Source organism: Vanellus vanellus (genome assembly GCF_965231255.1).
Source record: "Vanellus vanellus genome assembly, chromosome: 1".
In the NCBI taxonomy this organism is placed as follows: Eukaryota; Metazoa; Chordata; class Aves; order Charadriiformes; family Charadriidae; genus Vanellus; species Vanellus vanellus.
This window is the reverse complement of record NC_138905.1, coordinates 21,029,531-21,054,391: the sequence shown is the minus strand read 5'-3', so window position 1 is coordinate 21,054,391 and position 24,861 is coordinate 21,029,531. Positions and strand designations below refer to the sequence as shown.

At 35.9% G+C, this 24,861-nt stretch overlaps 1 protein-coding gene across 1 annotated transcript in view; it reads left to right on the top strand.

The window, feature by feature from the left end:
- BRD1 (bromodomain containing 1) overlaps positions 1-24,596 on the top strand; it is a 65,731-nt gene extending 41,135 nt beyond the window's left edge. The window contains exons 9-13 of the mRNA XM_082498980.1: positions 11,439-11,574; positions 12,864-12,991; positions 18,439-18,548; positions 19,739-19,893; positions 22,696-24,596. Coding sequence (XP_082355106.1) covers positions 11,439-11,574; positions 12,864-12,991; positions 18,439-18,548; positions 19,739-19,893; positions 22,696-22,879 — 713 coding nt within the window. The 3' untranslated portion in view covers positions 22,880-24,596. The remainder of the gene's footprint in view (positions 1-11,438; positions 11,575-12,863; positions 12,992-18,438; positions 18,549-19,738; positions 19,894-22,695) is intronic.
- Positions 24,597-24,861: the final 265 nt, after the last annotated feature.

The following is a 24,861-nucleotide window of genomic DNA, read 5'->3' as shown; positions in this document are numbered from 1 at the left end:
GAGGGGAGACCTTATTATGGCGTACAAGTATCTACAGGGTGGGTTGAAGGAGGATGGAGCCAGGCTCTTTTCATTGGTTCCAAGTGACAGGACGAGGGGCAATGGGCACAAGTTAGAACACAGGAAGTTCCGTTCAAATACACGGAAAAACTTCTTTACGGTGAGGGTGACAGAGCACTGGCACAGGCTGCCCAGGGAGGTTGTGGAGTCCCCTTCTCTGGAGATGTTCAAGACCCGCCTGGATGCAGTCCTGAGTAATGTGCTCTAGGCAATCCTGCTTTAGCAGGAGAGTTGGACTAGATGATCTCTAGAGGTCCCTTCCAACTCTGAAAATTCTGTGATTCTGTGATTCTGTGAACAGTGAGACTTGATGAAAAACTAGATAAATAGGAGTTTTGTCCTTTTTCAGGGCTTGTAAAGTGTGATGTGTGTATGTTGCAATGCACATAAATATTTTAGAAATTTTTCTTGGGTCTTAAACCTGTTAATTTCTTTGAAAGCGCTATCTTTTGAGTTATTTTTAAGATATTAATTATTAGCACCCAACTGACAATTGCTGTGTTTTCTAAGATTAGTATAACTGAATCTTCTGTAATAATAACATTTTTTTCTGAATAGCTTTCTGTTTTTATGCTGTAGGAATTGTGGATCCTTTTACTGTGTTCTGGCCTCTCATTTTTTTTGAATGCTTAGCTCATTTCTTGGCCCAGGTTTGGCTTTCTAAAAAATAAAATGTCATAGTCCCCAATGCGCTTCATGTGTGGCATTTAGCACTAATTTTTCTGTGTGGTACAGATGGTAAACAGCGAACTGGGATTTATTGATTTATTTAAAGTATTAAAAAAAGAAATAGTGAATTTGGAGATCCACACTATGCTTATAAATTAAGAACACACTTGCCATGGTGTTGGGGCTGAGTATAGGTGACCTGCCTTCAAATTCACATGCTTAGATATCATGAAGTCCCTTGTTATCAGGTACATAAGGTACCAGAGTTGATCAAATCACTATTGTATTTGACCTGTTTGGAATATTGTAGAATCATAGAATAGTTTGGGTTGGAACGAACCTTTAAAGGTCATCTGGTCCAACCCCCACATACTCTCCTACAAGTCTGATTTAAGAGAAGAATGATCATAAAAATGAATCCAATGACTTCAACACTAACTTTGGGCACTGAATCTTGAAGTTAAGAATACAGGTGACTTAGGGCTCATTCTACTGTGAGTGGAGAGCGAGGCAGATGGTTCTCACAGTATGATTGACTGCAAGATAAATGTCTCTCAGAAAATGTTTGTATAGGGGTTTGTTTGTGTCTGTTTTTTTTTTTTTCTTTCCCCTCTTTTCCCCTAGATAAGAATAGCTTATATAGCTACGTGGGTAGAGGGAGGTCCTTCATAAAGAGTAATTATGGTCGTATGTAGTCTTTTACTCTATCATACATGCTGTCTGGATCTTTCCATCCTGAGATGTAATTCTGATTTCTGGATTACTTCTTAAGTGAGCAGGGTAAGTGTTACGTCTCATTCTTGTCCTCTACGATGGCTTATATTCACCTGAAGGAGTAAAGGAAGCATATTAAATCATAAACCCCTAAATAGTAAATTGTTAATCCTCCATTTGTGATATATTTCTAGCTTTTTCTGTTCTGGCAGAGCAAACTTCAAAATTCAGGAGCATCTAAGATTTCCTTTTTGCCTGGAAATGCCAAACAGGAAGCAGGGATCCTTGAGCCAAGTAGGATTGAAATAATTGCTGCAAGAAGCAGTACAGCAGACATGACGCTTCAGCTGTGATTTTGTGTGCATGGCTATGCTTGTACATACTTTTCAGATGGAAGAGATTGTGTAGGCATTTCTACTGATACAGTGTCTGGGAACTGGCACTCTGGTCGTGCTATGGGAAAACTTAGTGTTAGTCTTTTAAAACTGAAATTGCTAATTTTGTCTCTCACATGCACAATCTCGGTTGTAATCATAACGTTGATGAACTAACCCTTCAGTATCTTCTAAGTAAGAGCAGTATCACGGAATCATGGAATTTTCAGAGTTGGAAGGGACCTCTAGAGATCATCTAGTCCAACTCCCATCTCCAGCTGATTTAGGAAAAGACAATCCTGTAAATCTGGGATATGCTGAAGACTCTTAGTTGTTTAATCTTCTCGTCTTGGCTTTATTAGCTCGCTGTCTTTCTACGTGAAGCTGTACTGTTCAGTTTATTCCTTGAAGTGAAGTTCTTTTTCTAGCTAGATCACTATAGGAACTGTTGCAATAAATTGCATTAATACTTAGTGGAAAAAAATAGTAACAGCAGTGATTTTTCAGAAAGGGCACTTTATATAATACATACCTTGTGTACCTTTATATACCTTAATCCCAGTAAAGGTTGGTTGGTTTGTTTGCATTTTGTAATTGCTCAAGTTTATAAAACTTTTACAGTCTTATCAGTGTTAGGTTGACCTAAGTATTACCCAGTATAAGGAGATGTGAGTTATAACCTAACCATCTTGTTTTTAAGAACTTAATGGATATGGTTGTATTACTTAATGTAGTGTTACAAGTTACATTTTTACAGTAACTGCTTTTCAGCTGTTTGTTTCACGAGGACACCCCATAGGATGGCAGCAGTCATTATTTGTTGAAGGAGGCGGGCAGCATTAATGTACTTTAAATACAGATGCCTAGTGAAGACTCTGTGAACTCTGGTTGTTGACAGAAAAACGTAGTAAACTTCTTTGAAATTAAGGTAGACTACTTGAACAATAACATTCTTGCACTGTAATGTAATCAGTTTACTGTATGTTTCTCAATTCTAGTTGTGTATAACTTGTATGCCCCATAATTACAAGAACATAAATTTTAATGAGAATATCAACAGAAATTTTGGTAGTGAGCTGTGTGTCTCTTCCAAAAATTCAACTGTACTTTCTTCCTATTGTCTCTGTTATGCAACTGATAAGGGAACTTGGGACTAATTTAGGGACTTGAATTTTGGACCTTGCTTTTCCACTGATTTTGCTGAGTAGTGTTTGTATGATTTTGACAAGTAAAAATGGTGTCAAGTGGCACGTCTGACTAAGAATCCTTTAGCCAGTCCTGGGGATACAATATTTTGGGATATTTTTAATTGATGTCTCTCTTCTGTGTTTCCCGTTGCAGTACCTAGACATAGTTTTTTTCCGTGCTCGTAGAGGAATTGTACACATAAGAAGGTATCTCATACAAAGAAACATGTATCACTCAAGAATAGGTAAAATACTTGAAACAAAGTTGCTTTTATTTTGTTGGTACCGAAATAGTGTTCATTGGTCATGCTGTCACTTGGACCTTGTGAGGCCATGCTATCCTAAAATGGTAATGCTCCCCCACTTTCATTTTCCTTTCCTCCTTCCTTTTTTCTCTTTTTTTCCTTTACTTTTCCCTTTTCCCCTCCCTTCAAAGCTGTAACAATACAGCTGGCACTCAGAAATTTCTAACAACATGTCACTGGAAAAAAATGGAGGCAAAAGCAGATGTTGAGAACTAACATTTGGCAGATAAGAACGGCTAAGGACACACAAGTTCTAGAAAAATGTTGGGTGTTTTGGTTTTTTTGGTGGTTTTTTTTTTTTTTTAAGATAAAAGTTTTTTAGGTCGGGGGGGGGAAATATACTGTAAATTCATCTGATTAGATACAAAGATGTGAGTATGCAAGTCCAGCCTTATTTTAACTCTTTGTGTTCAGTGCTGCCTGAGAATAGCAAAGCTGGGTTGGCGTTTAATAGCCCTTGATTATCTTCACTTGACAAGGCTTTAAGCACTGTCAGGTTGACTGCATGAGCAGTGGAACATCTTGTTTTGTCTTTGCAGCTCCTTTCATTGAGGCCAGGAAGACAATCTTAGGATTGCAAGCACTGTTTACTTTTGCTAGGCTGGAATAAATTTTTAAGTGTGATGTTACCCTCTCTGAAAGGATTCAGGTCATGCACTTTCTCAGGTACAGCGCGAGCTGTCGTTGAAGGAGGCTGTTCTGTGCCTGTAGTGAGCACTGGATCTTTTATACTGAATCAGTTGAAGTTTTCATGTCCCTGTGTGAAACACCTCTCAAGGTACAAAAGGCCTGGAAAAATGCAGCTGTGTAACTTAATGAAGTAACTGGCTAACTCAAGGACTTGCAGTTCACTGTGTCATACTGTATGTCACCTCGGGAGCGGCATATCTCTGGTAAACATTTCTGCCCTCATCTTTCTTTCAGATGGCAACTTCAGTTTCAGTTTTCGTTCCCTGTCTTAGAATGAGGCACAAATTAAGAACTGATTTCTCTAAGTAGCTGTAAAAGGCAAATAAATGGCATACGATTTGTTTCCTTTTTAATAGAATAGGATTGCTGGACAATCTTAGGTAAGAGAGCTCCGAAGTTCACCTGTCCATCCGTTTCCTTTTCTTTGGATACTATGCCCAGCAATTGTGTTCTCACCATTACAGGGAAACATTTACTTTCAAAGAAGAAATAAAATGTGTTGGTAAAAGCTCTGCGTAAAATCCTGTAGCTAGTAATTTAAGAAAAAGTGGTTAGTTCCATTTAGGAAATGGAATAGCCTGCCTTTGTAGGTCCTGCTGTGCTGCTCCGAAAGAATGCTAGGCACTAGGTTTTTGATGCAATATATTGATAGATAATGATCATGCTTTTTCATGGTATAAGTTGAAAACTAAAATAATCTTTATTGATTCAAATTTTTAATAGCTCTTTGCATTTTCTTTTAATTTGTATCATGATTTGGTAGGTGAGAGAATAGAAATCTTCAAATGGAAAATGTGTAAGAAAGTATTTTACTAAAGGATCTTTTCTGTTTCTGTTATGGGATAATTCAGGAAAAAAGATTCTCATCTTAAATCCCCTTAAGTAGTCTTTGCCAAGATAATTACAAGTAAATGGTCCTACATATTTCTGGTTTTCTATAGTCATAACATTTCTTGGATCCTGAACAACATACCATTGATCTATGTGTGATTCAGGCACTTAAATCGTGTATCTTACAATCATCTGTGTGTGTTTTACATGTCATAAATCACATAAACTGGAGCTGACTAAAGAATTCAATTTGTAAAGATAGTTTTAAATTCTTCAGGTTTTGTGCTTGCAGTTTTTAATGGCATTTTCTACTACACTACTGTCATCAGTCTTTTCTATACCACTGTAACAGCTGATACTCTCTAGGAGAAGTTGTAAAAGTTTTTGTTTTTTTTAAGAAACGTTTCTGCTTGTATGCTTTTTTTTTTTTTCTTTCAGATTTTTCTGGAATGTTTTCAAACTCCTCCACTAGTGTTGCCTCTCAGTTGTATGTTTTAAAATGTCTTGAACAGTTGTCCTACAATACAGTGATCCTATTGTAGTGCACAGAGCAACAGACAATCCTTATCTTCTGGAAGCTGTAGTTACTAGTTGTTGATTAGTTTTCCTTTCTGTTGTGCATATGCAGCTGTTTTAGCAGCCTCTCATCTGATTAGCCAGAGAGACTTCTTATTCCAAGATTTTGAAGAAAATTGGTATTTACAGGATGAATTCTTAAGCATTCTTTTGAAACGTATCAAACTTTTACTATTCTGTGAGCCACCAAACTGCGTTCATTATGTGTTACTTAAACGAACAAAGACTAAATTTTTCTGTTTAAGATCTTGAAAGCTGCTGCTGTTTAGTGTGTAGGTACCACATCATGGGCTCACACTGAGCTTTCTTTGCTATCTTTGGCCATGACCAAATTCTAAGCAAGTTTTAGAAGCTTGTCGCCAAGGGGACTCTTGACACCAAACTTCATCATCTTTGTGCATAACTGGCTCCCATTTTCTCTGCATGCTGAAGACTGTTCTAAGAAATGTAAACTTTGACATGCTCAGATATTCATCTGTGTATTCTGAAAAGAAGGATTGTGTCTAATATTCTTACTGCACTCCAGAATTTACTGTCAGAAGTAGATATTTATAGGGTTCCGCTAAGGTTCACTTTTTAAAAACTTTGTGGATGCCTCCCTGTTGCTGCAATATGCCCATTTTCAAGGTTTCAGTATTTAAGAGTACAATAACTTCTGATTATTTATTACCTTAAAGTATTCCTTTATCCTGTCTGTGCATACCTGTATATATAAATCCTCTTAAATTAGGGTCATCCCTCTTCTTACTCTTACTGGAGGGATTTTTACATACATTTCAAAACCATGTTCTTGATGCATATCGTGCACGTGGAGGATTTATTCTGTGCTTTCAATGACTCGCATATGTTTTCTTTTCCAAGAAAAGACTGTATCAAAGTGAAGCTTTTAATCTAGCTTTGCCCCTTTTGAAACTTTAGCTCAGTATTAGTGTTAGAATACGTGGAACACTTGTATCATTCTCACTGTCTTTGGACGCTGCTGTAAGAGTGGCTTATTTATTTGAAAGCTCTGTTTCCTTTCAGAGAGACTTAATGGCTTTTTCACTGTCTTCCAGGTTCTCATACTAACTAATATCATGCTGGGTATTTATCTCTTTGGATCCTAATTATTTTCTGTTATCCTCAACATGGAATGGAATTCAATTAAATGATCATTTTGGAACGCAGAAAGACAATTACATTTGAAGTAATTATTTTGGATCATGTTGGAGACACCAGCCATCCTTAAAACAAAAAAAAAAAATGAACACTGTTGGAGGAAGTCTTTGACATATATGAAACTATGCTCTTCATTCAATATATTGCCCCATTTCCGTAAGTTATAAAGTTGTACATGTTGTAGTATATGTGACACAAATTGGTCGCAGATTTTTACCAGTCCCAGCGTTCTTGTTCCCAGAACATGCTCTGTTGAGAGCAAATTAGTTAAGAATGTTCCATTTCCATCCTCTTCCCTTCCCCAAAAGTCAGTCTAATCTTCCTCGGAGAAGTAAAGCGTACAAAATAAATGTTTTACTTATTTTTGTGCATTTGTGTAATTTTGATAAAATGGACATTTTTCTTTAATATATATATTTTAATGAAGACTAACGTCACTGGTGCTGGGTAAGTGCACAAGTCAGGACTTGATTAGTCCTTGCTTGGTAAAATGAACCTAAATAGTGTTATGTTAGTGCTAGTGCACTGTGCAGTTGTTTTTTGAATGGTCCCACTTTTTTAGTGGTTGAAATTATTTACCTATGCTCATTATTTCTCAGCTCTTCAGCTGTGGTTTTAGTACAGCACTTCATCTTACATTTGGATATGGTTGGTTTTGCATGAAGCTATGCATAATAAAGTTTTCATTGCTTTAGAATAATTTTATGCAAGTTCTGCATCTTTATTTTTGTTTCAGTAGAACTGCAAGATGAGATTACAGTCTGAAATGCAGAATTCTGTGTTCTGTGACAGCATTTTGTACATTCATGGAATGTGCTGCTCCTTGGACTATCCTGAGTTTTGTTCCTCTGTCATTTTTGCTGAACTTCTGCTGTCTTTCTGGAGTTACCTTTTCTTGCTTCCATTAATTTGATATGGGAAACAAGATTTTAACTTGCTTAATGTAGGTAGTCAGTGAAAGTTTTCTAAGAACAAACTGCTGCTGTTGAGAAAAAGTTGAAACTTTCACTGATGAACAGAATCTTCAGGGCAGTGAGAAACATGTAAAAAAGTATCAAGCTGATCATCTTTGGCTTACTTTTTTTTTTTCTTAGTTTACAATTTTTTGTTAGCATTTCTTTATTTTTAAAATGGTTGCGTGTTACATGCCATGATTGACATGATAGTAAAAACTTTCTATGTAAATTGAGGTCTAGAGCTGAAGATTGGAAATGGCAGTAACTTTGCATTTAAGATCGATAGCAGACTTCACTGTTTGAATTCCTTTCTATTTTTAATGAAGAGTTGGCTTCTGCCTTTGAGAGTGGACTGCTTTTTTGAAGAAGCTTAAGAACAGAAGGGAAAATAAAAAGGCATCATCCACTAATAAAAAGTTTTAGTTTGATGTTTGGGATTTTGGGGGTGTAAGGGCTGTTCTCAATCAAGGGTATGGGTGAGGGAGTATGTGTAACAAGTTTAGTATTGGACCTAATCAAGTTTCTCTTTACGACTCTAGAGCTAAAATCTCACTTGATCTAACAAAACCATGAGATTTTAGAAAATGTAAACGGCTCATACAGGTTTTTTGCAAGCTTACCCAGGCTACTAATCTGCAAAAGCTGGATGAGTTACTTCTGCCATAGATTTTCTTTATTTGACCTTCTTAGCAATGTCTTTTGAGCCACTAAAATGCAAATTCCTTAAAGCAAATGGGGATCATCTTTAATCTCACTTGTTGTTGTAACTACAGGAGATTGGTGTTTCTTGATTCATGAGAGAAAGGGTTTTGTAATGATTTAATAAAATAAATTCCCAGTTATAACATATAAATGAAGTATAACTGGGGGTTTTTTTGCACATCAGTGATACCATAAAAGCACTTACATTTTATTGCCTGGATTTTTCTGTCAAGTTACAAGGTCACTTGGGAACTACTGCATCTTTGACTAGATATGAGTGTGTTTTCTTTACAATAAGCATCGAGGCCTTCCTTTCTTAAAGTAATGCCTATTCCTTATAATTTCTGAAAAGCGGACTGTATAAACTGACTCTTATAGACTGCATAAGCTTATGTCATTCAGGGCTTGATATTCAGGAAAATTACTCCTCCTGGTAGCCTGCATGTTCTTTGTTTTTCATTCTTTGACAAGCAAGAGAAGTGTATTTGAGAAGCTCTAAATTCTTTTGCACTTTAATATTCCTTATTTGTCAGAAAAAGGTTGCGCTTTTTTTTTCCCCCCACTGTTAGTGACCATTCTACAGACTGAAAAAACTTTGCTTAGTGTATTAAATGAGTCATTAAACTCACAATGTAGGTTACGTTTAAGCTAGTATAAGGCTGGACTACCACTGCAGAGAGCTGCCTCCATTGCTATAGTTGCAAGTTCCTGTTGCTTCCCTTCTTTCTCAATGTCAGCAATGAGGCAACCCCGTGGTTGCTTTGCCCAGGGCATGACTGAAAACCAGTTCATTGCCATGACCACGTTTCTTGGTACTGACATGGTGATGGTGAGAAGAAACCACTGCAATGGTGCCAAAATGTCCATTTCAGCAACAGCACAATCGTAAATTGATAGAAGCAATCAAAATGTGAATCTGCTTCCTAATTTTTTTTTTGTCCTGGGTATACACATACATACAGAACCAGTGCGCTTAGAGATACATAGCCAAGTTGTATTTGGCATACATATTGTTAAACATTTTATACATACTCTTACAAGAATAAACAGATATATCCTTTCACTTTCTTAGTCTTCTGGGAACTGAACTGTGCGCTGGTTCGGGGAACAATATTTACTCAATCCATCTTTAAATTAAAAATTCAATCTGCGATCTAACTTGTTTCTACTGATAGCTGATTTATATTAGAAGCCTGAATGATAACTTGAGTTATGTGTCTCTGGCTAGTGGCAGGATGAAAACAAAGCAGTTCCTACACCTCACTTGAAAAATAGGTCTGACAGGATGCCTAAGAATAAAAAATGGTTATTTGCAGAGACCTAAGAGATCTCCTTTTTATCTTTGCAGAATGTTTTCTCAGCTTTTCTTTTCAGATGCTATGTGCAGTGTGCTGTGACAGTTTATAAGGGAATTTAAGCTTTCTCATAAAGCATACTCTGTTTTGACAGGTCTTTCAGCATAGTCTAGGACTGAACTACTTAATCTCCAGCTATTTGTACTGACTTGCTGAGAACGAGAACAAGATTAATCAATATCATGTAGTTTGGTGCTTGAACACTCAAGACAATGCTACCTTTATCATTTTCTTTTCTTGTATAGAAAATCAAAGGCAAATACAGGAGTTACAAAACAGACACTCTTAAATAAATGTTCTACAATGACAATGTTCAACTAAATGACAGTGAAAGAGAATGCTTATCTGTAAATCTTTCAGACCATTGAATAAATTCTCCCTTTTTTCTTAAAAATGTAAAATTGTGTTGATCATCCAAATGGAAGGTCTCCTGGGGGTGGAGAGGGAAATCCCTTAAATCACTGTATGGAAACGCTTTGAATATACAACTGGATCATACAAAGTAACTTGCTAAGCCCAAGTTCCTTAGTTGTTGGCCTTCTTTGCAGATGTCTTTGTAGCAAACAGACTGGAAGAATTAGAACTTAATAAAGGGAATTCTGCCATAATTGTCTTACAGCATAATGGTCTGTGGAGAGGCATGTGAAGTTGTGTAAACTTACATGACTATGTCCAAGTGAACACAGATCTTGATGACCTTTAAGACTCAGATAATAGGATGGCTGGGATGGGTAGCTCTTTCTTGCATTATGAGAAGTTTGCTGGTCATATGCCTTAAGTAAAAGCTTTAATTTACTGTAAAGAAATAAGTGTGCTCAGAATTGAATTTGTGTTAAAATTTTGTTCTTTGCAGTCTGCATCTTGCAGTAGATGACTGCAGGCTAGTACCTTTGTCTTCAGCCAGTTCATTTCTGTTAATACTCTGGAGTCTGTGTTGGATTCTTTTGTTTTTTAGTCCTAATTTCTTCCCCTGCCCCACCTTGGTAAAGTTTTCAGAATGCTATCTTAAACATCTTCATTTATCTAATCAAATATGGAAATGGTTTAATAAGAACTATACTGTTTGTGAATTAGCAAACCCAAAGCAGGATTAGTGGCAGCCCATCAAATCAGGAACTTGTAATATAAAAGCCTTCTGTTCCGTTTTCATAATGATTATGAAATCAAAATATAATATCCTTGGATGTATATAAACATAGGCTGGGGGAAGGATAGTAAAAAATAGTAACCTGCATATTATTGATTGTTGATCTCACAAAACAGACATGATGGTGTCAATCTGAATTTACTAAAATTGAAAGACTTTCAGGAAGAACTAGATAGCATCAGGAGGGAACCCCTACCACTCATTGCTTGCAGTATTTGAAAAGGGCTTTCAGTATTTCTTGACTTACAGTAGTAACATTATATTCAATGAGTCTTGTGTTGACTTGGTAAATCTGCCTGGATTGTAACATGGGGGTGTTTTTTTTTTTTTTTTTTTATTTTTTTTCTTGTGTGCTTTTTTTTTTTCTACCCAGCTTCTGTAGCCTGACTGTCTTAATAGTTGGAAACATTACAAACACAGACTTTGATGTTCTATTTGATGTTCTATTTGGCATTTCACATATTATAATCTTCACCTTTTTTCATGTTACCTAAATTTCCATCCTGTCTTTAAAATCTGGACTACATGAACCTCTTACTTTATAATACTGTGTTTTGAAATGAAATGTTTTGTTAATGTTCATATTCTTTCTTTTTCATTTCATCAAAATACTTGAATTACAGAACAATAATGGTACATTGTGTGAATATAAAAAGTTAATGGAAATGGTGGTGTTTCCAGTTTGATGCAGTTTATTTTTGTGTTATGCTGTAGGTCTGTCAAATGGTTTTGGAGATGGAAGTAAAGAGAGAGCATTAGATGATACTCCAGGAAGAAAAGTTGAACCTCGTCGCCGCTGTGCATCAGAATCTAGTATATCATCTAGTAACAGTCTTTTGTGTAACTCAAGGTAAAACTGTAAATCTGAAATACAAATTTGAAATTGAATATATCAGTTTTCTGTATTGTTTGTGACCCACATCAGAGGATTGCATAAACTTTTTCTAAACTGTAAATTTCAGTTTTCTCAGTTGTGTGTCAAATCCAATACACCTTTCAAGATTGCTAGTATTCTTTTGTTGAATTCAGGTTATTGCAGATCTGGGCAGTTACACTTTATACTAACTTATGCTTCTCTTCCTCTGTATAGATACATATGCATGTTTGTGTGTAGAGTATCTTGTTTTAATTACCTTCCTAATCCTGAACACTGAAAATGGGTGTGCTGATTTTGGTGAGGGTAGGGGAGAAGCCATTTCCAAAGCAGTCTTGTACACAGGGAAGGTAAATGCAATAGCTGTGGAACTGTAGATAATCAATCTGTGATTTTGATTGCTGGCTAGTTGCTGCAGTGATGATAGTACCCACATACCAGCTATTGATCTTCTCTTTGTGAAGTCTGTTGTTAAAGATAGGACTGCCAGAATGGTCACCTGCCACCGTTGATTAATATTCCTCCATCACCCATGGTGCAGATCTTCCAAAAGCACACTAATCTCTGAGGTAAAAGGTAGCTATCTCCAGTCCTGGGCTATGAGGATGTGGCATACAGGAGTATAGGGTATATATAAAAAATAAAAGGCGGTGGCAGCAGCTTTATTCATGTGTTTAAGGTTGGTAGCAGACTGTTCAAGGGAGTGGTGTTTATGCACTCGTCGTGCAGGCTTTCAGAATCAGAGATATTTTGATATTGCATCTCTTCTAAAGGTGATATATTGAGGATTTGATTAGAATAATTGCTGTTCAGATTTTTTGATCTCTTAAGGAAAGCTCAGGTGTGTGGAGAACAAATTTCCCATTTTGTGTATAGACGTTCCACAGTTAAAAGACTTAAATTTGTAGTGAAAAATGATAGAGAAAATAATTGCTTCCTATGTAGTGGAACTGTTGCAGCAGATGGAATGTGTTTCCATTTGGCCAGTATCCACTGTAACACTGGAGACAAAGCAGCTTCTCTCATTTGTGATGTATAACCTGTACAGTTGCATACTGTTTGTCTTTTGCTGATAACCAGGCAATTCTGTGCATGAAAATAATCTGGGATTTTAGCTTTTATGTTGTTGATTTGTGTTTGTTACATAAAATTTGTTAGAGCTTGCTGCTCTGATTTTGCTGTGTACTGATAAATTTTCAATTCTTTTTCAAAGTCTTGATAATGTTAATTATCAAGTAATGGTTTTAATATTAATACTTTCGTAGTTTCAGCCTGCCGAAGTGTGGTAAAGGTAAACCAGCACTTATACGAAGACACACACTGGAAGACCGTAGTGAATTGATATCATGCATTGAAAATGGAAACTATGCCAAAGCAGCAAGAATTGCAGCTGGTAATGATAAATAATTCTATTCTTAATAACATTATATAACTATAATTTTGTCCATTTAGTTGACAGTTTCTGACATTCTTATTTTCATTGCTGTAATACATCTAAGTGTTCTAAAAGGGGTGTTGATAGCATTGCAGAAACTACTGGTTTCTGATTTTGACTTTTTAAAGACTTTGAAGAGAAAAATAATAGTACTGAATTTGGGGTTTTTTTTTGGTTAAGAAGTGGTGTTTAAAGTGATCAAGCTACTCTAGTAATACAAGCAAAACTGAGCCTGAAGTACTATTTGTGGTTCTGTCAATATTTTTCTTTGTGTGGGATTGTTGGTTTAGGATTTACTCCTAATATACTGTTCCACATAAACATGTTGACAGACAGGTAAGACATGGTCTGCTTTGATTCAGGAAAAAATTGAAATTTTAAAGAAGTGAAAATTCTAAAAATGTAGAGGATAATAAGTTACCAAATTTTAGGGAAATAACTACGTTCTGGTGATATGTTTTCTACCTGCTTCAAAATTTTAATTGGATTACGAGATTTAAGTAGGTCATCTCTTCCATAAGTACGACTGTGTTTGTGTAATACAGTGCTCCCACGCTGAAGTTAGGCATTGGCCTTACAGTCTCTAGCAGGCTTGTCTTTAGTTTCTGACCTTAAGAACTCTTCTCCCCCTTGTCCTGGATGTTCCTTGTCCAGGACTCTTTCATGTCTTTGTAGCGCTTTTATCTGACTCTTTGTTTGGCTTAGTCTGTTCTTTCCTCCCTATATGATCAGTTTTGTTTTTCTTTCTTCCAGCTAATCTGTTTTTAGCTGCTGCTTCATTGCTCTCAGGTTTAATATCTTTATCTATATGGTAACCTCTTATACAGGACTTAACCTTTTCCATTTGCTTTGCTTACTCTATCCTGGGTAGTCTTATATTTAACACTTTCCACTTTCCTGTACCTTTTTTTTTTTTTTTTTTTTTTTTTCAAAACTCTCCTTGATCTCTCTTAATTCTGTCTCTGTTTTCAGATACATTCCACATCTGCCTAAAAGGAGGAGCAAATGACATTTAACAACAATATTTTATCTATTACTATATATTCTGTCTAACTGGAGCTCTTTTGGCTGCCTTCTGCACCCTGTTACCTCATCAGGTCAAAAAAAGGAAACGTGTAGGAGTGAGGGGAAATCCCCTGCTTACGTTCTGTGCATAACTGGAACTTTACCATAATTTACTTTTATTAGTAAAATTCCAGATTTTACAAATAAACTAAAATAAAGGGTTGTTAATTCTTGTCAAAATGTCTCAAGCAGTTCTGTTAAAGTATATATGCTTTAGAAACACACACAGTTCTTACAGTTATGCTGTCTTTAGGTCCAAGGTTTATCTTGTTTCTATTTACAAGATCCTGTCTCAGACAGCATGGTATGGTGTGTTGTGATACTGCAATTATGGTGGGATGCAATTTTGCATTGATCAGTGGCTGTAGTCATTGTAATGCATGCACACTGAAATATGTTAGTTCAGATGCAAGCAACATTACAAGAGTACTGTTGAAATCAAAAAGCTAAGTGTGTGAGTGAGGGCGTGCTGTGTTCTGTGATGCTGCTGCCACATGCAGCATTTTTGACTTGTGAGACTGAGGTATGCTTTGAAACAAGGTCCGCTCAGTGTACTGGACAAGTTATGGCTATTATGGAAAAACATGTTCTATATTGAAATATGAAGATTATATTGAGATATAAATACAGAGGATTAATTAAAGTTTCAAAAGTGACTCAGAATTCTGCCTAACTTCTGGGGCTTGAACTTGTAGGCTTAATCAGGTTTTGGTTTTCAAATAGAACTATCTGTATGTAAGAGCACTGGAGGATGAACAGACAACATGCTATGAGTGGTTGTCCTTAATAGCTGCTGTATACAGAGATGTGCTGAAGTTTGTAGGTCTTGGATCCCTTTATAGGGTCAGGAAGTTGCTGTGCCAAAGTGGCAATGTGTTTTTTCTTCCCATTCCTCCTGAACCTTGCCCAGTCCTTCTGCCTGGCTATTCCTGTTCCCTAATCCAAGGTTCTTAGCTAGCTCTCCTGTTCCCAGACTCTGTCATGCTTTTTGTCCCAGTTTTCAATTCTTCGCCCCCATCTTTGTCCAGTCAGGTGCTCCACCTTCTTGTCAGTTTGTTGATTTTTTTATTTTTTTTTTCCTCAGTAAGTCTTAGTGCTGGTGTTTTTTCCAGCAGTGTCAAGATGTTGTCTTTCCCTTCAGTCACATTGGACTGGTGAGCAAGAGTGGGCAGGGGGCAGGTTGTAGGGGGACATTTTGCTGTGTTTTGACTCAAATAGCTTTCCCTTCTGCATGGTCTTCATTTCAACAGGTAATACTAACCACAGAGAGAACACTTTGTGCAGCCAAGAGTTACACAGTAAAAGGAAAGTCTTGATTTATCATTTGTGCTAAAAAATCAGCCATCTACACTGCTGATACCACAGCTGCCTCTTGGGTGGCAGTAGTTTTGGAGCTTAAATAAATATGCTCCAGGTCAGGAGATGTGTCTGCATATTTAGGTGTTAAAATTAACGTTTCCTCTATGTAATTAAAAAAAAAAAAAAAAAGAAGGAAGAAAACAGCACTGTGTACTGTTGATCTGGTCATCTTTCAGGAAAATACTCTGTTTGTGGCTGAAGTTTCTGGTTTAAAATAAAATTGACCTATGAAGAGCTCACATTCCTTTCTGAAAGCTGTGCAGGTACTGGGTTTGAAGTTCTTGTCCCTGTTTTCGGAGAAAGAAGTGCCTTAAAGTTGTGAGGATTGTGACACTGGCACCTAATGGGTGTTTTGCTCACCTTTCCACAAAAATTTAAACACATTGACTGTAAAGGGAGGAGAAGTAGAATGAGACATCCTTATCTTTACCTTACACTGTGTAGAATCTTAAGTCTGGTTTGTGGTATTTTGTTACTGTTGGTTTTCAGCTAGTAAGACTATTCTTATTTAAGATCTTAAGCAGTTCATTGTCCTGACTGCTAACTTAAATTTATTGTCTCTCATAGCTTGAGGAAATAAAGGGGGTTTTATGTTGTAAAAGAAAACGAGTAATCACATAAGCTAGTGTATTAACCCGCTGTCACCACATGGAATAAATTCTGACTAGGAAAAATTCTGAGACTCTTCCCTACTGTGTGTACATCCGAGATGTCTCTGAGGAAATCTGGCTGCATGCATCCTGTCAGATTGTGTGTGACCTTCTACTCAGCATTAAAATACCATTTTCTTTGTTTCCTATCAATTCTGCAGCTGAGAATAATGTAGGTTTCTTTTCTTTCTCATTAGCTGCCCTGAAGAAGAGGACTTGTACTGTTTTTATGTACCAGATGCAGTTCTGTATATATTTTTCAAAATAGTCTGTGTATGAAGGATTTATTAATCTAAACATTCATCACTTCTTATAACTGATGTGTAAATACTGGTATTAATAGAGCAGAGACATAAACCAGCTTCCCAAATTGCTTTTTCTGTTGTGTTAGCAATTGCTCTCGTTTTATTTTGAGATACTACCAAAATGGTTCATCTGGATTTAACATGGCTTTCCACAAAGTCCAATATATTATGTATTCAGCTGTAGTCTTAGAAGTATAAGAATGCCTGTATGCATTATATTTGTGTGTATTATAGATTTATAAATATGAAGAATATTATTATGACCTTTAATGAGACAGTGAAGAATGTCCTAAAATGACCTCTCTAAAAATATACAGAAAGGAACAAATAAGTAAACCAGTAAATAGATTTAGTAACCATTTTTCCAAGGTTATGTAGTTCAGTAAGAAATAGTGTGAATAAGACTTAAATTTTGTATAATGGAATCCACTGATTAAACATCTCTTCTGTAAAGCCTTCTGGGATTGATGGCAAAGATGGTTCCTGTCGAAGACTTGTTCGAGATCTTAAAGACACTGGAAAAATTGCATTTGTTTCTCTTTATCCTGTTACACACACCTATAATAGAACCTGAAACAACTTTCAGCTTCAAAAACATGTAACATCTTTGTAATGCTGTGATGGCAAGTTATTATGAACTATTGCATTTTAATAACTGATGTTGCATAGTTGTGAATCTTTTAAGTTAAGACTTCCCAATGACGTATTTTCTTGAAATATTGATACAATTATAGATTAAAAATAAATTAAAATTGAATGAATAGCCTACAGCTGGAAATTGACCTAGAATATATTTTGGAGAATGATTGACTTTTTTTTTTGTGTGTGTGTGTGTCTGTGTGATCACCTTAAGCACTTTTCCCTTGCTATTTCTACTTTTACAAGGTTTGAAACCACTCTTTTTCCAGTACTTCTTGAGATGGAATGTATATCTGCACACCAAATTTCATGATAAGTAAACATTGCCCATTTCAAATAGGAGTAGATTGGGAAGAATTGAGGAATAAATTGTATTTTGGCAAGTAGAAAGAAAGCTGCTTCTGTCAAGCATTGCCTTACTGCAACTGCAACCTCTGAACAGTATTTTGGCACCACGTTTCCCCATGCAAGTGCTGCCTCATCTTTATAGCTTGTGATCTTTCTTTACCTTCTTCCTACTTTTTCCACCCGTGGTTCCGTCTTGAGGGCATAACTCACTACCTTCTGCTCAGTCTATCGACTGTATCCCCATGTGTCTATGGGACCAGTTGCGGTTCTGGTTGACTGAAAGGCTTAAACCTGTCTCATGCTTCAATCCAGTGGTGAGCAACAGAACAAAATGGAGGACTGTGGTAGAAGCGAGCCGTAACGTGATCTCAGTTTTCTGATATGTTGCCTCCTGAGAAGGAAGAAAACGCTATTGCAGCTGCTTCCCTGAACCCTGTTTGTCTTTTTGAGTTTTGCTGCAGGGAAGGGCTGAGCAGAGAGACCAAGAGGGCTGATTAAAAGTAAATAAATAAATAGAAATTAAAATGCAGATTAGAATGTATGTGTAAAAATAGAAAGGTGTACCAGACAAGCGTTGTAAGTTGTCAGATGCTAATCCTGCTATGTCATATCCAGCACTTTGGAAACATCCATGCAACTTGCATCTTCAGTACCATTACCTCTTTGACAGGATTGTTGTCCTAGTTTCAAAAGAAACTGGTTATTTGGAATACCCTACTTTTATATTTTCAAAGGGAAAGGATTATTAGAATTTGGCGAACACTTGCTTTCTGAGAATTAAGATGTTTTAAGATAACTCTGTTTCTAGAAGTATATAAAAATTTGTTCTTTATCTGTAGGCTTGGATTTAAGTATAGTATCATTTAAAGAGCTGTTATGAACATTACCTGCTTTGTATTGCTGTGTGCATGAAAGGTGATATTGGTATTTGGATTCTAATGGTCGTGAGGTACTGATGAGGAAACAACTGCAGAAGACTTGTCTGAGGTTTCATTCTTCTTATGTATTAATTTTACATTTAATTATTATTTGTTCTTAGAAGTTGGGCATAGCAGTATGTGGATTTCAACTGATGCTGCAACATCTGTTCTTGAGCCTCTAAAAGTAGTATGGGCCAAATGCAGTGGATATCCCTCTTACCCAGCTCTGGTAAGTACAGCTTCCCATCAGTATACTAGTGATACTGTTTCTGGTCTGAAAATATTGGTGCGTGAACTTAAGGTAACTGATAAATGCCCATTCAGGTTGAATAAAGGTAGATTATTCTCCCCACCTTAACATGCATCCAGTTTGTAAAATTGTGGTGGTATCAGATTTTGAGTCACTAATGTCTACTACCCTAACCCATCTCTGAGATGTGCAATACTTGTCTCGGTAGTCTTTGTTTCTGCAATATATAATATTGTTTAAAGGATCAACTGAACAAGCATTTCACAGACATCTTGTTAGCGTTTGAACTATAGAATATTTTCTGCTGCAAAATAAGTATAAAAATACTCTGATTCTATGGTTCATTAAAGAAACAAAAAACTTGATAGGGTCAGGATAAACTGAATAATTGTATCCAGTTGTGAATGATGTACTGGAAACTTAAAGCTGTTGTGCCCATGTTGTTTTAGGAGGAATACATGCAGTTCTACTTAAATCAAAGTTTGCAGAGAAAATGTTGTTGATAAAGTGTTTAGCTTCAAGCTAAGGTGAAAACCTGTGGTGGTGAGATTCAGAGCACTTGAGTTTATGTGCGCTCAGTGGATGACCCAAACAATCTTGGGTCAGATGCTGAAAATTTGATTATTTGATTGTCTCTTGAGTGGTGTTAGCACTCTAGCGTTAGATTTAAGCTGATCTTGACCAAAGGGCTCCTTTTCTGCCCACTTCTTTATGTCAGCACTGGTGTTTCTCTGAGTGCACGATGAGTTGATCGAGGAATTAAACCTCAGTCAAAAGAATAAAGTTCTCTTGATTTCTACAAGCTCCCCACAGTGTTAGCTTTCTGTTGATTCAGTTCCCGTAATCGGTTTACTCTGGATTAAAATTGGTGCTGGTGTGAATGCCAGAAAAACAACAGGAGTTTGTAGTGTAGGAGATGGGTGGAACAGGTGTGGAGTAACATAACACCTCTTTGGTGGAAGCTGAGCTCTTGATAATGCTGTGATCTACCTACAAAGGAGTTTTTCCATCAGCCTGATTAGTTTAATGTTTTCAGCATCTTACCCCCTCCCCCAACTTTTGTTTACGCAATTTATGTGCAGTGGCCATTTAGTTTATTATTCTTTTCCTATTAACTTTTATTTGTAATACCTGCTTAAAATAAATGAAATGTCCCTTCTCTTTTATAGATTATTGACCCTAAGATGCCTCGTGTTGCTGGCCATCACAACGGTGTTACCATACCCGTGCCACCTCTGGATGTATTGAAAATTGGAGAGCAAATGCAGACCAAATCAGATGAGAAACTCTTCTTAGTACTATTTTTTGACAATAAAAGAAGTTGGTATGTTATTGAAATGTATTGTTTGATGCAGTGACTTAAAATTTTAAGCAAATTTAGTCTAAAAGAAAATTGTAATGTTATCTTTCCATTGATCTCTCTCCCATGGAAGTATCAACGGTAATGTTAAAACTTCATATTTGAGTCTATTCTTGAACCAAGGCATATCACCACTGACAGATATTTATGGTCAATTAGGAAGAAAATAATGTAAATTGTTAAATAGTCTTTTGGTTTGATTTACAAGCTGGTTTAATTTATTGACCTGATAAAATTGCTTCTTTGGTTAAACAGATCTTTTTAAAGGTAGTAGTCTTTAGTATTTATCTGTATCGGCCTTCATCGTTGCTTTCCAAATGACAACGCTTTTTTTTCCCCCTCAGTCTGCTCATGTGCATTTCCTTTACATTTTTAACCTCTCTAGTTAAATGCTTTATTAACGCTCTCATTTGAAGTTCTTAGCCCTTTCTACATTTTTTCGTGAAACCTTTCCTTTTTCCATTTCTTTCAGTATCAGCAATATGCTGCGTGGAACCTGAAGGGATAGTTAACACAATTCTCTTCCCCTTCAACCAGCTCTTTTTTGTTTGTTTGTTTGTTAGGTTTTTTTGGTGTATTTTTGTTTGGTTGGGTTTTTTGCCAGATAGGGAAGCTTTTCACCTACCTCTCTTTCTTCCTTTTATCAAGTTATATATTTCTTACCTGTGTTCTTCTTAATCCCTCTCCTCTCCAGATTTCTGTACAGGTCAAGCTAGCTTTAAATCTTTTTATGTCTCAATTGTACTCTTAAATTTGCTTACACTTTTAGATACTATTTTCCTCTTTAGTTGATTAAATGTCTAGAAATGCCGCCATTCTCTCACTTTCTCTGTCCCGGTACACTATCACCTAAATAACTTCTTGCCTGAAATTTAGAACTGGTGTTTGCTTTTCTGTCCCTGTAGATCCTTTGACATAATCATGATTCTTTAGCTTGCTCTCTCTGTTCTTTGATTCTTTTCTTATTTAATTGGTTCTTCTTCGTGATCTTTGTTCAGTTGTGCAGGATTCCACAAGATCCTGCATTCTTCTGCCTTTGTTCACAGAGAATGCCCACATTTAAACATATTCAATATTCTGTTTCTCTTTTTTCTCTCCTTAGTGTCACAAGTGTAGTGCATGCTCTCTCTAGCCACTTTCTTAATCATTGCTGGGATTGCTTCTTGATCTTGGGAGTCTTCTGCAACTTAAACCTTTCTGATTAATCGTGATGTGCAGGTGGTCGTAAATCTTGCGTATATTATGCAAAGCTGTCTGTAATGGATACTCTGCATAGATGGACAGGAAAGGTTAAATATTTTTCCAGTCCATTTTCCCTCCTTCGGCCCCCCCCCTTTTCTTTTTATGGTTCTTTTATCCTGATTGTTTTGGCCATTTCGACACTTGTCACTCCAACTCCTTTTTTTCTCTTTTACTCCTGAACACGTCTGTGATTTTCATTGACTTGCAGGGTGTATGTCGTCTTCAGTCTGTTATTCCGGCTTCTATCACCTATTTCAAATAGTCGTGTTTGTTTCTTCTCCTTCACCACTTGCATCTGGAGGACTTGGCAAGCTTTCTGTTAAGAATACCTTCTTCCCTCTGATCTGTATAAAAACTGATAATGTTTAGACTGCTCCTTATCATGCTGGTCACTGATTTTACTGTTCTTTACTGTTCTGTCTGTGTCCTTGTGCTGATGCTTCACATTTTTTTGGTACAGTGTGTGTGCTCAGTAAAATGGGGTTGTAGTTGTAGAGCGTTTTAATAGAAAATGACGTTTCAAGAGACAATTTTATTCAGTTAAAAAAAAAACGTTTTGTATCAGACTTTACTGTCTGATTTGCAGTTGATTCGACTCCAAATGGACTCCCAAACTGAAGTTTTTAAACAGATGCGTGGCTTCTCCCATTTGCAGAGTTGGGGTTGCAGGCGACAGTAAAATACTTCAATAGATATTCATTAGTTTACCTAATTTTTGTTTTCCTTAATAGCTGTAACTTAAAACAGGATTAAGATAAAGATTTATGGAAATGAAGTAAATTTACTTAATACTTTTTGAATTAAATATTTAGAATGCTTTTCCTTTACCTAGAAAAAAGGAATGTAGAGCTTTTTTCATTATCACTTCTCTGTGCCCAGCCAATTAATGATATTAGAAGACATAGGGAATGTTTTTCTTGTGTGATGCAAAGAGATGGCAGCCAAAATAATGTTTTTACTTTCTGCTATGTATCTTCATTGTTACTTTGTCACTAAATTCTTGAAGAATTAATTCCTCTATTTACAGAACAGTTTTAGATACAGCTTAAAATGGAAAAGTACTCTGAATACAGATTTAGTGGGATTTCATACGGGATAAAAGCATACTCAGCAGAACTTTCTTGACAGTTTATCTTTCCCCATAAAGACTGAATCGAGATGTCTTAAATGTAAGGCAAAAATTTATCATCGGCAAATTCTTTGTAATAATAGAAATGAAAGAATGAAGAGAAACAATACTGTCCCATGAATCTTGAGTCACATTCATTGTTAGTTAATATAAATCATTAAATAAGTATAATTGAATTGCTATGTATTCTTTGTTTTGTGGAAGAGGTTTTATTAATATTTCATGTTCTTAAAGTATTTAAGGCAAGTAAGTACTATCTTAAAAGGAATTTTATCGCGTTATTTAAGATGGTAAATCTGATATATGAGAAACACAATGTATCAACCCTGACATTTCTGGACAAATTTCTTGATTTTATTCTGTGTTTAACGTACCTCTTTCACCCTTTCTTACAGGCAGTGGCTTCCCAAATCCAAAATGGTTCCCCTTGGGATAGATGAGACCATAGACAAGTTAAAAATGATGGAAGGGCGTAACTCAAGCATACGAAAAGCAGTAAGAATTGCTTTTGATCGTGCTATGAATCACCTGAGTAGAGTCCATGGAGAACCAGTCAGTGACTTCAGTGATATTGACTAACCAGAGATTCTACCAAGGCATGAAAAATAAACACCACACGGGCTTGAACTCTACTAATGAACCTCTTTGTCTAAAAGAATGTATTGAAGATACAACCCCTTAATTGTTGATTCAGTGGCGGAGTTCTGCAAACTTGAAATAGTTGAGCAATTCTTCTAAATCACCATTGCCATATTGATTAATGATTTTATCGTGTTGTAGTTTGGAGGATTTTCCACTAAACCTGTTAAAATGTCTTGTTCATAGTGTTCATAATTGTACATAAATGTATATTCAACACTTAACTTATTCTGATTTTAGAAGTAGCTCTTTAATTCCTTTTATAATTTTGCTGGGGAGGGAGTTGGTTTTTGTTTCCATGCTTTTTACTTTTTTTTTCTCTCTTTCTTTCTGAGGTTAAGTTACCTAAGCACCATCTTCCAGCTTAAGGTGTTTAGTGGATCTTAAAGCCTAATATCAAAATGGCATCAAATACATGTTTGCCTAAATCATATACAGTATGGTGCTGCTTGTATCATTTCTTCCTTGGTCTGTAGCTTCTGAAAAAGACTTCTGAATGTTTGTGTAAATCGTTGCTCTTTGCACAAAGTACCACATATTTAAGATTGATGTAAATTTACAATTACAAATATGTATTTTAAGAAAGGAAGTTGCATTATTTTGGAGGGTACTTTGTGAGAAAGACACCAAGAAAAAAATTATACTATGTACATCACTTGCAAATCACCAAAAACACTCCATTGCTGCCCAAAATAACTTGAGATTGCTTTTGTTTTAAACAAACCTGGCTTAAAGCCTGCAAGCACATTATTTCTTTCAAAACCATATCCCATTTATCTCCCATTGATTTTAATCTTGTTGATATGTGTGCCTCCCTGTGTTTTATTTATTGTAGAAAATGTATTAATTTGCTTTATAATGAAAAAGAAAATTGACAAATATATTGATATGCATTTTTATACAGGCACATGAGAAGACAACTTGCTTTGGGAGAAAAGTGTATTGGAAATTGTATAAAATAACTTGATGGTTTGTGTGTAATTTGATTTTTTTGTAACTTGTAATCTTTCGTTTCCGATGAGGGGATTTATGTAACTTTTAATTTAGAACACTTTGGTAGCAATAGAAACTTTGGATACATTTTTGTATGGTACATGTGATGTATATAGAATTAGTACTTTATTTTTATTTTTAAGAAGTAAAGCATTATGTTTGGGCAGGGGGAAGAAGGAGGGTGGGTTTCCAGAATTGCATTTTTATATTAAAAAGAAAAAAAAATAAAGTCAAGATATTGATTGTTGTAGCTACTTTATTCCTACCTTCACTGAGATACGGAATTTGTAACAATGAAAATGGCAAGGTATGTTTGCAATGTGATTTATAATGACTCCATTATTTATAAATGCACTGTGTTTGAACTCTTTTGCAGTGATATCTTAAATACTGTACCAAGTTATATAATATGAAACACCAAATAATGCATATGAATGCACGAAGTATTTATGCCCAGCTTTTTTATAAAGGATTAGCAAATACAGCAAAACCAATACTTTTTAAATCTTTTTTTAAAACTTCATTGAATAGCATACTTCATTGTTAAACCTGCTTGAATCTTTATTTTAAAGGGACAATTACTTTTTAAATAGTTTTTAATGTTTTTATTCTCTATTGTTTGTAATACCCCCTTAGAAGCTTGAAATAAAATTTCTTTCTCAACTGTTAATTTTGTCCAATATTTGGCCCCTGAGATTTTGCTGTAGTGCCCATTTCTGAGTCTGTGACTTGTGATCTGATAGGACTGCCTATTAAGAGTCTTCCAAAAAATAGCCTGCATCAGATTGTATTTCAGACTTGTTCCACCAAATAGACAAATTTGGTGTGTGTGAAACTGGAGAATGATTCACAGCCTCATTCTGGCAAGCAGGGAAAATTTTTTTTTTGATCTGTCAGACCTTGGAAAGCTGAAATTGCAGTTACAATTG